Below are 12,750 nucleotides of genomic sequence, written 5' to 3' on the forward strand. Positions count from 1 at the left end.
CAGACTCGCCCAGGCCAACCAGGTGGCCAGAGCAGACAAGAGCCCAGGCTGGGGCCAACCGGTATTTGCAGGCTTGGCTGATGTCATAAGCCGCCTGTATTAGCCTTCCCTAAGGAGAACGACGACTGTGCTTGTTTTACCCGCTTGTCAAAAATGCTGCTTTGTTTATTTATTCTTGAGCTTCCGTTTCTCTCTTGTGTGTTTCACAGAAAAAGCTGGATCCTCTGAAGCCACGCGGGTATCTTGCCTATTGGGGAGCCAGAGTTTTGTCACCCTTGCTCGCTCTCTTGTCTGTTTGTTTATTCGTTTTTAGTATTTTTTAGTATGTTTTAGCAACATTTATTTTCAGTGAATGTCAGAAACTCAGCCTCCTCCCCCAAAATTAAGAAACTAAGCTCCCCACTCCCTGTGGGCACCTCCCACTCCTGGACCTCGCGACCCGTGGGTGCCACCTCCAGCCATGGGTGCGCGCGGGTGTCACTCGGGGGCGCTCGGTTTTTCCCACCTCCAGCCTGTCCTGGGTCGCGAGCACCTCCAGTTGGGGTACATCTGTGGAACGATAGAGGAACCGCCAGAACGGTCGTGAAACTTTCCTGCTGCCGTTTCTCCAGGGAACTCAGGGTCCCCCGGATCCCTCCGAGCAGGCTCAGGCCGCAAGGTCGGAGCTGATCAGTGGGTCCACTTCTCGTTCCGAGGCGCGGTCAGCCTCCAGTCCGGAGTCCTGGGGATCAGGCAACCGGGTGGGCGTCCGGTGGACGCGAGAACACCTGCGGTCTCTGGCCGGGAGGGCAGGTCCAGCAGCCGCCGCGCCTCCTTAAAGCCACGGCTCCGCCCCGCCCGCCCCCCTCTCGCGCCCGCGGTTCCACCCAACCGCCGGATTCCGGCCGCCTGGGCAGAACGTCGCAGAGCCGCGAGCCCGCTCGGAGCGCGCGGTCCGAAAGTCCCCACGTCTGGTTCTGCGTCCCCGGCTCCCCAGATCCGTCGCCATGGCCAGCCAGGAGCTGGCGCGCAAGCTGCAGCGGCGACTGCAGTGGGAGGAGGCGGAGGAGGGCCGCCCCCAGACCGCGTCCTGTGCTTTCGCAGCGCGGGATCCCGAACCCGAGTGCGAGCCCCTAGCCTGGGCGCCCACCGCCAGCGCAGACGCCGAGCTGAGTGCGCAGCTGACCCGACGGCTGGACATCAACGAGGGCACCGCGCGGCCTCGCCGCTGCAAGGTCTTCAACCCCTACACCGAGTTCCCGGAGTTCAGCCGCCGCCTCATCAAGGACCTGGAGAGCAAGTTCAAACTGTGAGCGCCCGCGACGCCCTGCGCAATGCGCCCGGGAGGACCCTGCGCCGTGGGACCCGAGAGGGGGGGAGCGGGAAGGCGGCGATGGGCGGGTCTTTATGGCCCCGAGTCCCCGCTCTGCTATGATGGGACAGGGTAGGATAATTTAGGAGACCCGGGGTGCCCTTAGCATTTAACCCACACCTCATATCCTGCGCGCCGGGAGCCCGTGCCGGTGCGGCGGTGGTGGGGTTGGGAGGGGAACCTGGCCTGGCCGGGACCCCGAGAGCAGTGGCCGCAGCTCTCCCTGACTGGGCTCTTAAGTTCCCCTGAACCCCAGGCTCCCGGGTCCCGACGGCCGGTCCCGCCCCCTCCGCCCCTAGCGGCCAGAGGTGCCCGCCGCGCAACTTCTAGGAAACCGAGTCGCTCGGCGCCACACCTGCCAACATTAACTTTACCGCCCAAGGGAGAAATTAGCCCCATTGTTTATCTTTTCAAACAAAGGAGGAAAGTTATCCTTGGCTGCCGCGCAGGGTCTGATGTACCCACAGAGGCTGAGAACTGAGAGTTGGTCAAACTAGTTGCAAAAGATCAGGACGTTCCTGGAGCGAGTGTGTCCTGGGAGCCTCCTGGCCGTGTCGCCGTATCTATTTTAGCCCTTGCGTTTTGGGTAGGAGGCGCCCGTCGGAACCCGACGTAGCCCCTGGCAGCCGGTCGGACGGGGGCTCTCTTGTGTCCCGCGGTGAAAGCCCGGCCGAGCCCGGGAGCTGCTGGGCATTGGAGGCAGCGTAGAGAGCTTCCAGTATTAGGCCTTGCATTCTGGGAGGTCCTTGGACCTCAGTTTCCAAATCTGTAGAGTGAGGGCGGTAATTGTCCCTGCCTTTTAAGGCCATACGGCATTTTGTACACCCTAAGCTCCTAACCGAGCTATTAATATTATGTCCAGAATTGGACCAAGACCGGAAAAATGCCTGGGGGAGCAGAGGCCTCCGGCCAGGTCATGCTTGGGGCGTTTTTTAAAAGTGCTTGGAATGTGTTTGTCCTCCCGCGTGGAGGTTCTATTTAAAGGCTCTGTGGCCAGCACTGTGTGGCCAGAATCTTGGCCCCTTCTTGAGGCTGGGCTCTCGTCCAGCCTCGGCCTCTGTGGAGGTCAGCCGAGGCTGGCACCCGGAGCCTCCCTGCCTCCCTGACAACCTGATTTCCCTGGCTTCCAGGCACTGTCCTGTGGTGTTCACACCTGGTGGGTCTAGTTTGGGTAATTAAGGAAGGCTGAGTTTTGGCAAATAAAAAAATAAAAATTGGCCTGGGGTGGAGATGGAAAAGCAGTGGGTGAATGGTTTGTGGGTCCCCTTTGGTTTCTTTCTCGTCAAGGCTCCTCTGGCTCCTTTGCTCCCATGTCCCAGCAGTTCCTCACAGTCCAGCTGGACTGGGGGGAGGGGGATGTGTCTTGGGGACCACCGTCCTCAGGTTGCTTTGAGGTGACTTGGGCTACTTTATTTATGCTTTTGCTTTTTTTTCCTGCAGAACATCTTTGAAAGGGTAAGTTTATTTATGCACTGCCCAAGGGTAATACAGGGAGTCCACACAGAGTCTTTAGGCATGGTGGTATCCGTGAAGAAACAGGGTCAAGCTAAAGGGACAGCAGTGTGTGGTCTAGGGTCCCAGCCTGTGTGTGGCACTACATGTTAGCTCTCTGGACCTGTGGTATAAGGCAGAATTTGAGGTTGCGTTTTTTTGTTTTGTTTTGTTTTTTAAAAGATTTTATTTATTTGACAAAGAGATACAGGGCGAGAGATGGAACACACGCAGTGGGAGAGGGAGAGGGAGAAGCAGGTTTCTGGACCACAGGGAGCCTGATGCGGGGCTCAATCCCAGGACCCTGGGATCATGACCCGAGCCGAAGGCAGATGCTTAACTGACTGAGCCACCCAGGCACCCCTTGAAATTGTGGGGTTTTTGTCACCTTTAACCAAAATCAGAGTAAACAAAAAGGGAGGTTAATTGGTTCGCAGTTGGTGTCAGGTATGGTTGGACCTACAAGGTGCTCAGATGATGCTATCAGTGCTGTTTCTCATTTTCTCAAGCCAGCTTCCTCTCTGTGTTGTCCCCATTCTCAGGTGGCTTACTATGCCAGGTGGTGGCAGGCTGGCCACAGCAGCTCCAGTAAGTCCAGAGGGCAAGAGTAACCACAGCAAAGGCTTTATTGTGTGTGTGTCTCTCTTTTTAGCTTTACTATTGTTTCTTATTGGCTCTGAACCAATTGCTGTGGCCCGGGGAATTTGTGGCTGCCATTGGCCAGGCCTGAGCCACGTGCCCCACCCTTAGCCACCAGGGCTTGGAGGTGGGGAAGACTGGCTTTCACAGGCTCCCTTGGGGCTCTTGCAGAGGGAGGATGGTCAAGTGCTGGTTTGCTGTGAATGACCTTCAGAGGTCATCTTGAACCCAGAGTGTGGGCAGGCTCAGGCCTGCTGCTTTGTTCCCCTCCGGCCATGACTGAGCTGTGCCCAGATGGGCAGCTCCTGTCATCAGGGAGTGGGGTCTGAGGCCCAAGCTGGTGCCCAGAAGCCTTCCTAGGAATCACCCCCTTGTGTCCGGAAGGCTGGAGAGGCAGAGCAGCCCCTCTGGTTAGAGTCAGCTGAGCCATAGCCAGAGACACCAGTGAGGCAGGGGAAATAGTGTCACCTTTGGATTCCGACAGACATAGGGCTGCCGGGGCCTAGGCTCTGTGACCCTGGGCGAGCCTCATTACCCTTCTAAGTCTTGGTTCTGCTACTGGTAAGATGGGCACAACGGCCTCCTATGAGGGGCAGGTAGCTGCTGCCCCTGGAAAATGCTGCCATTCTTTTCCCACGTGTTTGGAAAAGGCCCCCTGAACCTGGTGTCAAGACCCAGTTATGCATCAGGAGTGCGGGCAGGGTGGGGACATAGACCCTTTATTCCAGGGTCCTTAGCTGTGACTGTTGGTGGTGGGGAAGTTGTTTAAACACTTGTATCCTGTCATCAGAATGGGGGCAGCTGTTCCTTTCGGTGGGTTTTGGGGAGATGAATGGGTGACCTTCTGAGATGGCATGTGATCTAGAAGGGGAGAGCCCTTTGCTGCAGACCGGGCATTCACATTGGCTCCAGCCCTGTGTCCCTGTGCCTTGCCCCAGCTTCAGGCTCCCCATGCTCCCCAGAGACACAGATTGCATGGCCCCAACCCCCCTGAGCTTCCACAAACTCAGCAGCCAGTCTCTGAGCTCCTTGGTTTTCCCTCTGCAAGTGCCTGCCTGTTTCTCCCACTACCGGGGCAGCTGGGACGCAGCCGTCCCTACCCCGCCAGAGTCAGCGGGCCCTAGGTTGGGAGATTCCTTACCTGGCTCCTTCCAACCTGGCTCAGCATGTGGCAGTGACTCTAGGCTATGGACTATCCTCATGGCCCAGCCCTGATTCCCTGCTGGCCCTCTTTCAAGGGTGCTTCTCCCTGCTGACCTGCATGACTTTAAAAAAAAAAAAAAAAAAAAAAAATCAACGAAAAAACCCCCAGCAACTTTTCAACTATGCATAGGGAGGTCCTCTGACCCCACGCGCACTCCTGCATGGACCCCTAGCTGCAGTTGCCTTGTCCCCTCCCTGAGGGCAGGGCCAGGAAACCCCTTACTGGGGTCTCCCAGGCTCCTTTGTTGCCAGGAGGAGCCCTGCCCATCTGACCCGTCCCTGACTCTCCTCCCTGCCCTGTGAGGGTGTCAGCTCTGCATCCATCCTGCTGGTGCTGGTCATTTCCTGCTTTGCCCCCAGTCAAAGCGTGGCCTCTTCATCCCTTTCCCTTTTTTCCTTCGCTTTTCTTTGCATAAATAAATAAAAGCGAAAGTGTGTTAAAAATCCCAGCTTGCTTTCCAAACTTAACCCACTGTAGGAGCAGTACCGAAGCTGGGAAGAGCAGGCACGCAGAGCCAGGCTTCCTGGGTTTAGACGCGGGATCTTACGACTTGCTACCAGGAAGGTGACTTAAAAAGCTCTGTTCCTCAGTTTCCCCTCCTGTCAAGTGAGGGTGAAATAGTATGGGCCTCATGGGGTTACTGTGGGGATTAAATAAGCTCATGCATGTGAAGCAGTTAGCTTGATTCCAGGCCCACGGTGAGGGCCCTGGAGGTTTGTGTCACTCAGTTTTAGAGGGTCACACACCTGTCATTCTGGTGGATGTGCAAATTTTGTGTTGTCCTCTTTTGCTTAATAATTCAAAACCAGGGGCGCCTGGGTGGCTCAGTCTGTTAAGTGTCTGCCTTTGGCTCAGGTTGTGATCTCCGGGTCCTGGGATGGAGCCCCCCCACCCCCGTTGGGCTCCTTGCTCACCGGGGAGTCTGTTTCTCCCTCTCCCTCTGGACAACTCCCCCACTTGTGCTTTCTCTTAGACACATAAATATATACAATCTTTTTTTTTTCCTGAATATTTTACTTATTTATTTGAGCCAGAAAACACAAGGTGCAGGCTGGGGGTGGCGGGGCAGAGGGAGAAGGAGAAGCAGGCTCCCCACTGAGCAGGGAGCCCTATGTGGGACTCCATCCTAGGACACTGGGATCATGACCTGAGCTGAAGGCAGAGGCCTAACCAACTGAGCCACCCAGGTGCCCCTAAATATATAAAATCTTAAAAAAAAAAAAATTCAAAACCACTTTGCAGTGTCTGAATTATCCTCTGAAGTTGATTTCCCTTCCAGTTGGAGCTGGAGTGCAGCAGCCTGGCCGCCTGCTGAGTGAGTGGTTCTGTGGGGGGCTGTGCCCTCCCTTACTGCCTTTCCAGGCTCTGTGGGTGGGGGTTACTTAGCCACTACTGGGGGAGTGGAGGAGTATCCTAGGGCTGCTGGGACCAGATCACCGTAACTCCGGGACTTTAAACAGTGTGAACATATTCTCCCGCCTCCTGGAGGTTGGCACCTGAACGCAGGGTGTCAGCAGGGCTCGGCTAGCTATGGAGCTCAGGAGAAGAATTCTTCTGTGCCTCTTGTAGCTTGTGGTGGTCACTGGCAGGCCTTGGCAGCCCTCAGCTTTATAGGCGCCTGGACAACTCCACCTTGCTAGTGTCTGCTCAAGTGTTCTTGATCTTGATGATGTCAGGACACTAGCCAGTGGATTTAGGGCCCGCCCTGATCTAGGATGACTTCATCTGCGTTTAATTTATTACATCTGTGATGATCCTATTTCCAGACAAGATCACAGTCTGAGGGTCCGAGTGGCGGTGAAGTGGTGGTGGTGGTGGTGGTTCAACCTGTTACTACAATTGAGCAGAGTTCCCCAGTCCATGTGGCCCTAAGAGTGGAGGGAGTAGGGGGCAAGAGAGAGAAGCCCCCACATTTGGGCATGTCAGAGCCTTAAAGCCAGCATGATTCCCAACCCCCAGCAGAAGGAGGGTCTGTGTTCCCAAAGCCCCATCCCAATGACATGGAGTGGCCATCTAACTACAAACACAAAACTAGTGGAAAAAACCCAACCGCCGAATTCCTGTTTAATCTGAGTTTCTAGATCCAGGCTCTGATGTCGCTTTAGTTCACTCAGAACCTGACTTGATGGGTAGAAAGCATGCCCATTCTTTTTGTTCAGGGTGAGAGAGAGAGAGAGAGAAAGAGAGAGAGCGGGATTCATGTAGATACTGCAGGACGGGCTTTGATCTTCTACATTTGATTTTCCTATTTGAAAGTGTTTCGCTAAAATAAAAAGAGAAGGAAAAGAAAGGAAGAAAGGGAAGAAAAGGAAGGGAGGGATGGAGGGAAAAGAAAGAGAGAAAGAAAGAGAGAAAGAAAGAAAGAAAGAAAGAAAGAAAGAAAGAAAGAAAGGCAGGCTAAAGAAAAAAGAGAAGAGAAAGTGTTGCTTAGGGATATCTTACATTATCAAGGCTTGGGGAAAAAACTGGGTCCTCCCCAGGCTGTGAGCGTGTTGGGGTCTTGGGCTGGAGGAGTCACTTGTCTTTGTATCCTTAGGGCCTCCTGCACACCTGAGCCTGGCTCCCAAATGGTGTGTTGTAGGAGGAAGAGAATTTTCGAGTGGGTGTGGGAAGCCAGAGCCATCATCCGCCTGGCCAGAGAAAGTTCCCTCTTCATATCCAAGTGTGTTACTGGATAGCCCAAGCCAAGAGAACAGTGGCCTGATTTTAAATGAACAGCGAGAAGGCCCAGAAGAAACTGACTCTGTGTGTGTGTGTCCAGGGCTGTAAGGCGAGCTGGTGGAGGTTAAGGCTAGATAGGAAACTTTAATTACCCCCCAGGCTTCTCCAGGGGCCTCTCGCAGAGGGAGGTATGGGGGTGGGGGGGGCAGCCCCCGAAGGGCAGGACCCAAATGCAGCAATCTGGAAATGTGCCTGTGATGTCTTTGTAGCTATGCTCTAATCTCCAGTTCCCCAAAGAGAGGGTGAGAAGAAGAGCATTTGGCTCTGAGAGAGCTGTCCTTTTATGGAGCATCCGAGCTGGTGATGTCATAACTGCCCTTCGGACACCACATCAGGGCTGAGCCCATCCCGGCTGAGCCTGGGGAAGGGCAAGGATATTATGGAACTAGGGAGGGAGAAAGGGGTGTAGACTTGAAGGGGAGGCATTTGCTGTAGAGATGAAGTCGAGGAGGTTTACTGGAGAAGAGGAAGAGGGGGAAGAGGAAGGGTAGGAGGAGGAGAGAGAGCGGACCAGCGGATCCACCCTCAGGTGCATCTTTTTTTTAAAGATTTTATTTATTTATTTAAGAGAGAGAGCGAGAGAGCGAGATCACAAATAGGCAGAGCAGCAGGCAGAGATAGAGGGGGAAGCAGGCTCCCTGCTGAGCAGAGAGCCAGTTGGGACTCCATCCCAGGATCCTGGGATCATGACCTGAGCCGAAGGCAGAGGCTTAACCCACTGAGCCACCCAGGCGCCCCAAGGTGCATCTTTTGAGTGAATTGACTTGGAAGATGGGGAAGGTGCATGAAAATAAAAGGAATCTCGAATTTCGGTGCTTTTCTCCGCCTTTAGAGAAAGGCAAGAGCTTCCATCTCCTGATTGCTGCTTCGGTCCATAGTGACCTGCCTTCTATTTGACATTCCCTCACCTCCACTGGCTTTTGCAGCCTTAAACTCTGGCTGCCTAGGGTGAGGCGTGAGAACCCTGGGCTCTTTGGAATTCCTGGGGAGCATTCAGCCAGAACTCTGGCTGGCTTCTGCTTTGAGGCCTCAGTTTCCGGCACAAAAGGCACCTTGACTGGAAACTAGAACTGTTTCTTAGATCCCTTCAAGTACGGTTGTTTCCCTGGGCTTGCCTTGGATGGGGGGCTGGAAGGGTGTGCCCAGTTCTGGCTATGAGACATCTGCGGGGCGTTTCTTCCTCTTCCCTGCTCCCCAGGTCTCTCTCTGGGGAGGCTCCTTCGCCATCCTTTTTTTTTCTTTTTTTTTAAGATTTTATTTATTTACTTGACAGAGATCATGAGTAGGCAGAGAGAGAGAGAGAGAGAGAGAGAGAGGGAAGCAGGCTTCCTGCGGAGCAGGGAGCCCGATGCGGGGCAGGGAGCCCGATGCGGGGCTCGATCCCAGGACCCTGAGATCATGACCCGAGCCGAAGGCAGCAGCCCAAACCACTGAGCCACCCAGGCGCCCCTCCTTCACCATCCTTAAGGAGCCTTCCCATGCAATGAGAATTTGAATAAGAGGGATTTGAAACAGGAGCGATCGAAGTTGAAATTCAGTGAGTTATTAAAATCTTGCATTATGCAAAAAATATCCTTTCCCCTTTCTCCCTCATATGCTCAGGTTACAGGTGCCTCCTTTCAAAGCTGTGAGGTCTAGGGGACTCCAACTTCATGTATACTCTAGCCCTGTTGGGCCCCGAGTCCAGCGGGTAAATAGAAATCCCTTTCTCGGGGCGCCTGGGTGGCTCAGTGGCTTAGGCCACTGCCTTCGGCTCGGGTCATGGTCTCAGGGTCCTGGGATCGAGTCCCGCATCGGACTCTCTGCTCGGCGGGGAACCTGCTTCCCTCTCACTCTCTCTGCCTACTTATGATCTCTCTCTGTCAAATAAATAAATAAAATCTTAAAAAAAGATACAAAAAAAAAAAATCCCTTTTTCTGTGGGGTTGAAGGAGGGTCCGATTTCCCCTGGGCTATGCTGCCTCTGGTTCAGGATGCTGCCAAGCCAGTGGGTCCCTAAACGTGCGCTGAGCTGCTGGGGTCTTGGGAGCTGTGGCAGCCAGGCCAGTCAGTGACCCAGGGGGGAGATGCTCTGTGGAGGAGCCCAGCACCTGCTCTAGGACTCTAGGTTTGGCACACGTCTGCCTTCAGTTTCCTGCTTCATGAAGATCTATGCCTTTTATGCACCTTTGCACGTGCGTTTGCATGTGCTGACACGCATGCTCTCGTTCACGCTCCCCCCTCGCACACTCAGTGCTCGTGTCCCCTGCATGATGTAGTCCGGCCCCTAGAGCCTCTTTCGGTTCCTGTGTCCCTCATTGTTGGTGATCAAAGAGCGCTGTTGGTCCTAAGTCCTAGGTGCTCCTTGGAAGGCCCATGGGCAGGGGCCTCTGAGTCGTTGAGGCAAAGACCACACCATCCTGCAGGATGGAACCTGCCTTGTGGTCAGCAACCTGCCAAGAAAATGGACCCCAGACGTGGATTCATTGGTTCCGAGGCTGTGTGACCTTTTGTGATGCCTTCCCCTGTGTTCCCAGCTCTGGTCTCCCATGATCTATACTTTCGTTCACTGTAATCCATGGTGGTACTGTGACGATGGTGACGATGGTGATGGTGAGCCTCCTTCTTAACCTACTGTGGCTGAGCTCGTCACCATTCATTCAGCGAAGCACCTGCCGGGCCAGGTTATACAGACCGATCTGGAAGAGTCACTGCCCTTGAGAAGCTTAAATAAACTTAAGAAATCAGGGAGCCTGATTTCAGTGATGCCGCTTGACAGGGAGGAATGCAGGTCCTGGAAAAGTCATCCACCACGCCTGTGCAAGATACTTCGTGGGGCCTAGCAGCCTCCCATGAAGATGCTGGGGGGCCCTGGGCTGCTGCGTTCAGGGAAGGGGTCTTGGTCTTTCTGGACACATAGCCAGGGAAGTGCAGCCAGCCAGGTCTGGGAGGGGATCCAGGTCCTTGACAGAGAAGCACTGAAGGCCCAGGCATTGAGGGTCCTCGAGAAGGAGGGTGGTGGCCGACAGCTTGGAGCACGGTGGGGACCCACCTGACCACGGTGGGGACCCACCAGAGAAGAGACTCCAGCTTCGGTTCATTGTGGAGAAAAAAGTTTTCTCGTGGTTGGAGTTGCTGAGAAATGGAAAGAATTGTCTGGAAGGTGTTCAGCCCTTTTCTCTGGGGCTTCAGTGGGATGCAGGTGGTCTGACTTCTTGGGCTGGGACTTTGGGAGGCTAGGGGATGGACTGTATGACCTTCTAGTGTCCTCAAGGCCCCTGCTGGGCAGACTCCTTCAGGAAGGGGTCAGACAGTAAAAGTGTTTGGCCTGTGGGTCCTCGGGTCCCTGCTGCCACTGTGAGGCAGAAGCAGCCGTTCACAATACCCACCAGTAAGCCCTGCTCCAGTCAGACTTGGGCAACGGGATTTGGCCTGCAGGCTGTAGTTCACCAGGCCCTGTTCTAGGCGTTTAAGTCTCTCTGGAGTCCTCTGAATCCCAAGCCCTGGGAATCTGGGCTGGTCTCTCTCATGCCCTTCCTGGGTTTCGCTTCCTGAAGCAGGCTCAGGGCCTGAGGGAAAAAGAGGCAAAAGCCGAAGGGGACGGAGGAGAGAGCCTGGAGCCCTGCCTGGCCACAAATGGCCACCCTGTTCTTTGCCAGCAGAGGGGGCCGGCAGCTGGCACCCCCACAGCTGGGGTCCCCGGTGCAACACTGTTCCCTAGGAAGGGCTGCCTGGGTGTTAATTCTCCTGAGAGGTGGTCCAAGGTGTTTGGGCTAGGCTGTGGACAAGCCCTGGAAAGACTTAAAAACTCCAGATGAAAAGGAAAAGCCAAAGCTAAGTGGGTGGCAGAGACTTTGGCCTTGGGCGTCTGCCCTTCCTGAGCCCCGTGGCTAGAGCAGGAGGAGCTCTTCACCTCAGATCTTGGGGCCCCCTGAGATCATGTCTCCAGGTGCAGGTACTTCTTTGCTGAGGGGATCCGGCTTCTCCATGGGGTTTAAGGCCCATTTCCCCGAAGCTGAGACCCACTGGTCTCGAGGGAACAGACCAGAATCTCACAAGTACAGGGAAAAACTTGTTGTAGAAGTATGATGTCCCTGTTCAGAATCTCTTGGAATATAATGAAGATACTGTAACTTGGAGAGTGGAAGCCTGATGGTGTTCTCTTCTAAGGGGTCCCCCCCATCAGATTAGGTACCAAGTCCTGAAGGCTCGTGCTGAGACTATCTGTGCCTTTCTCTTCGTGTGAGTCGGGAGGCCTTTGGTTCAGGTGATGGAAAACCCTGCCCCGAGCTCATCGGTGAAGAATCATCTCGTATAACGGGGAGTCTAGAAGACAAGGGTGGCCCTTGGGCATGCTTGGCTGCTACTGTCCGAGCCATGGGTCCGGCCTGCTGCACCCCTCCAGTCCTGGTATTGCCTTCATCAGGGGGCCAGCGGCAAGATGGGAGCTCCCCAGGTCCTACATAGCCATGACAAAGTCAGGGGCAGGAAAGACCTGTGGGCCTTCCAAACAATGAGGAGGTCTTTCCCAGACGGATCCTGTAAGCCAGTCCCTGGCATCCCCTGGGCTGGCACTGGGTCATGGGCCCACCAGTCAGTGACTGCCCTTCCCTGAGGGGCAGGCACCTGGCCAAAGTGGGGGTTCTGGAAGGGAGGAGTGGGGCCCAAGAGTGCTCCTTTTGGGCCTTTCCCTGACCATGGCTTTCTTGTGTCTGTCTTTGTTTTTGTATGTGTGGGAGGGGCTTTCAGAATCAGGCTTGGGATCTGGAGACCAGACTGGAAGCAGCCCATTACTAGGGGCTCTGGGCCTGAATGTAGAGGTCTTTGCTCTGGGACACTTGCTGTTGCCATTTTAATCAAGAGCGCCTTTGATCTGTCTCTTTGCCTGTGGTTGTAGATCCCTGGCAGCTAAGAATATTGTGTATTTGGGGTTGGGAGGGAGATGTGTCTGTGTCAGCTGTCCGCTAGGCCAGCTTTCAGAAAGCTCCTACTTTTGCCCCAGGTCACCCTTCCACCTGACAAAGAGCTTGGCTGAGCACCGCCACCTTGCCTCTGGGTTTGGAGGGCCCAGCTGGCTTCCTTGGGCAGAATCACCCATTACATTCCTAGTCTGCTTTTTGTCTCTGAGGACTGTTTGGGGATCCCAAGCCCCCTCCCCAGGCTCCCTGTATTCTTTTTATCATCATGGCTGTTGTATCTCTGATTTCTTCTCCTTTTAGAAGGGTCTCCAGGTGGAGAGACAGTGAATGCTGCAGTGAATGGTGGAGCCAGCCACCATCTTGGTTGGGAGTCATAGGCGTTGATGTGTCTCCTTTCTTTTAGCGGCCCCTCGTATTATGTTGCTAAGGTCCCCTCTCTTGTGCGA

At 54.7% G+C, this 12,750-nt stretch overlaps 1 protein-coding gene across 1 annotated transcript in view; it reads left to right on the forward strand.

Annotated features, from left to right (window-relative positions):
- Nucleotides 1-821: 821 nt before the first annotated feature.
- Nucleotides 822-12,750, forward strand: part of EFHD1 (EF-hand domain family member D1) — a 42,130-nt gene continuing 30,201 nt past the window's right edge. The window contains exon 1 of the mRNA XM_004773487.2: nt 822-1,288. Within this exon, the coding sequence (XP_004773544.1) occupies nt 987-1,288 (302 nt within the window). The 5' untranslated portion in view covers nt 822-986. The remainder of the gene's footprint in view (nt 1,289-12,750) is intronic.

Source organism: Mustela putorius, unplaced genomic scaffold, assembly GCF_011764305.1.
Source record: "Mustela putorius furo isolate JIRA1106 unplaced genomic scaffold, ASM1176430v1.1 tig00000275_pilon_pilon_pilon, whole genome shotgun sequence".
In the NCBI taxonomy this organism is placed as follows: Eukaryota; Metazoa; Chordata; class Mammalia; order Carnivora; family Mustelidae; genus Mustela; species Mustela putorius.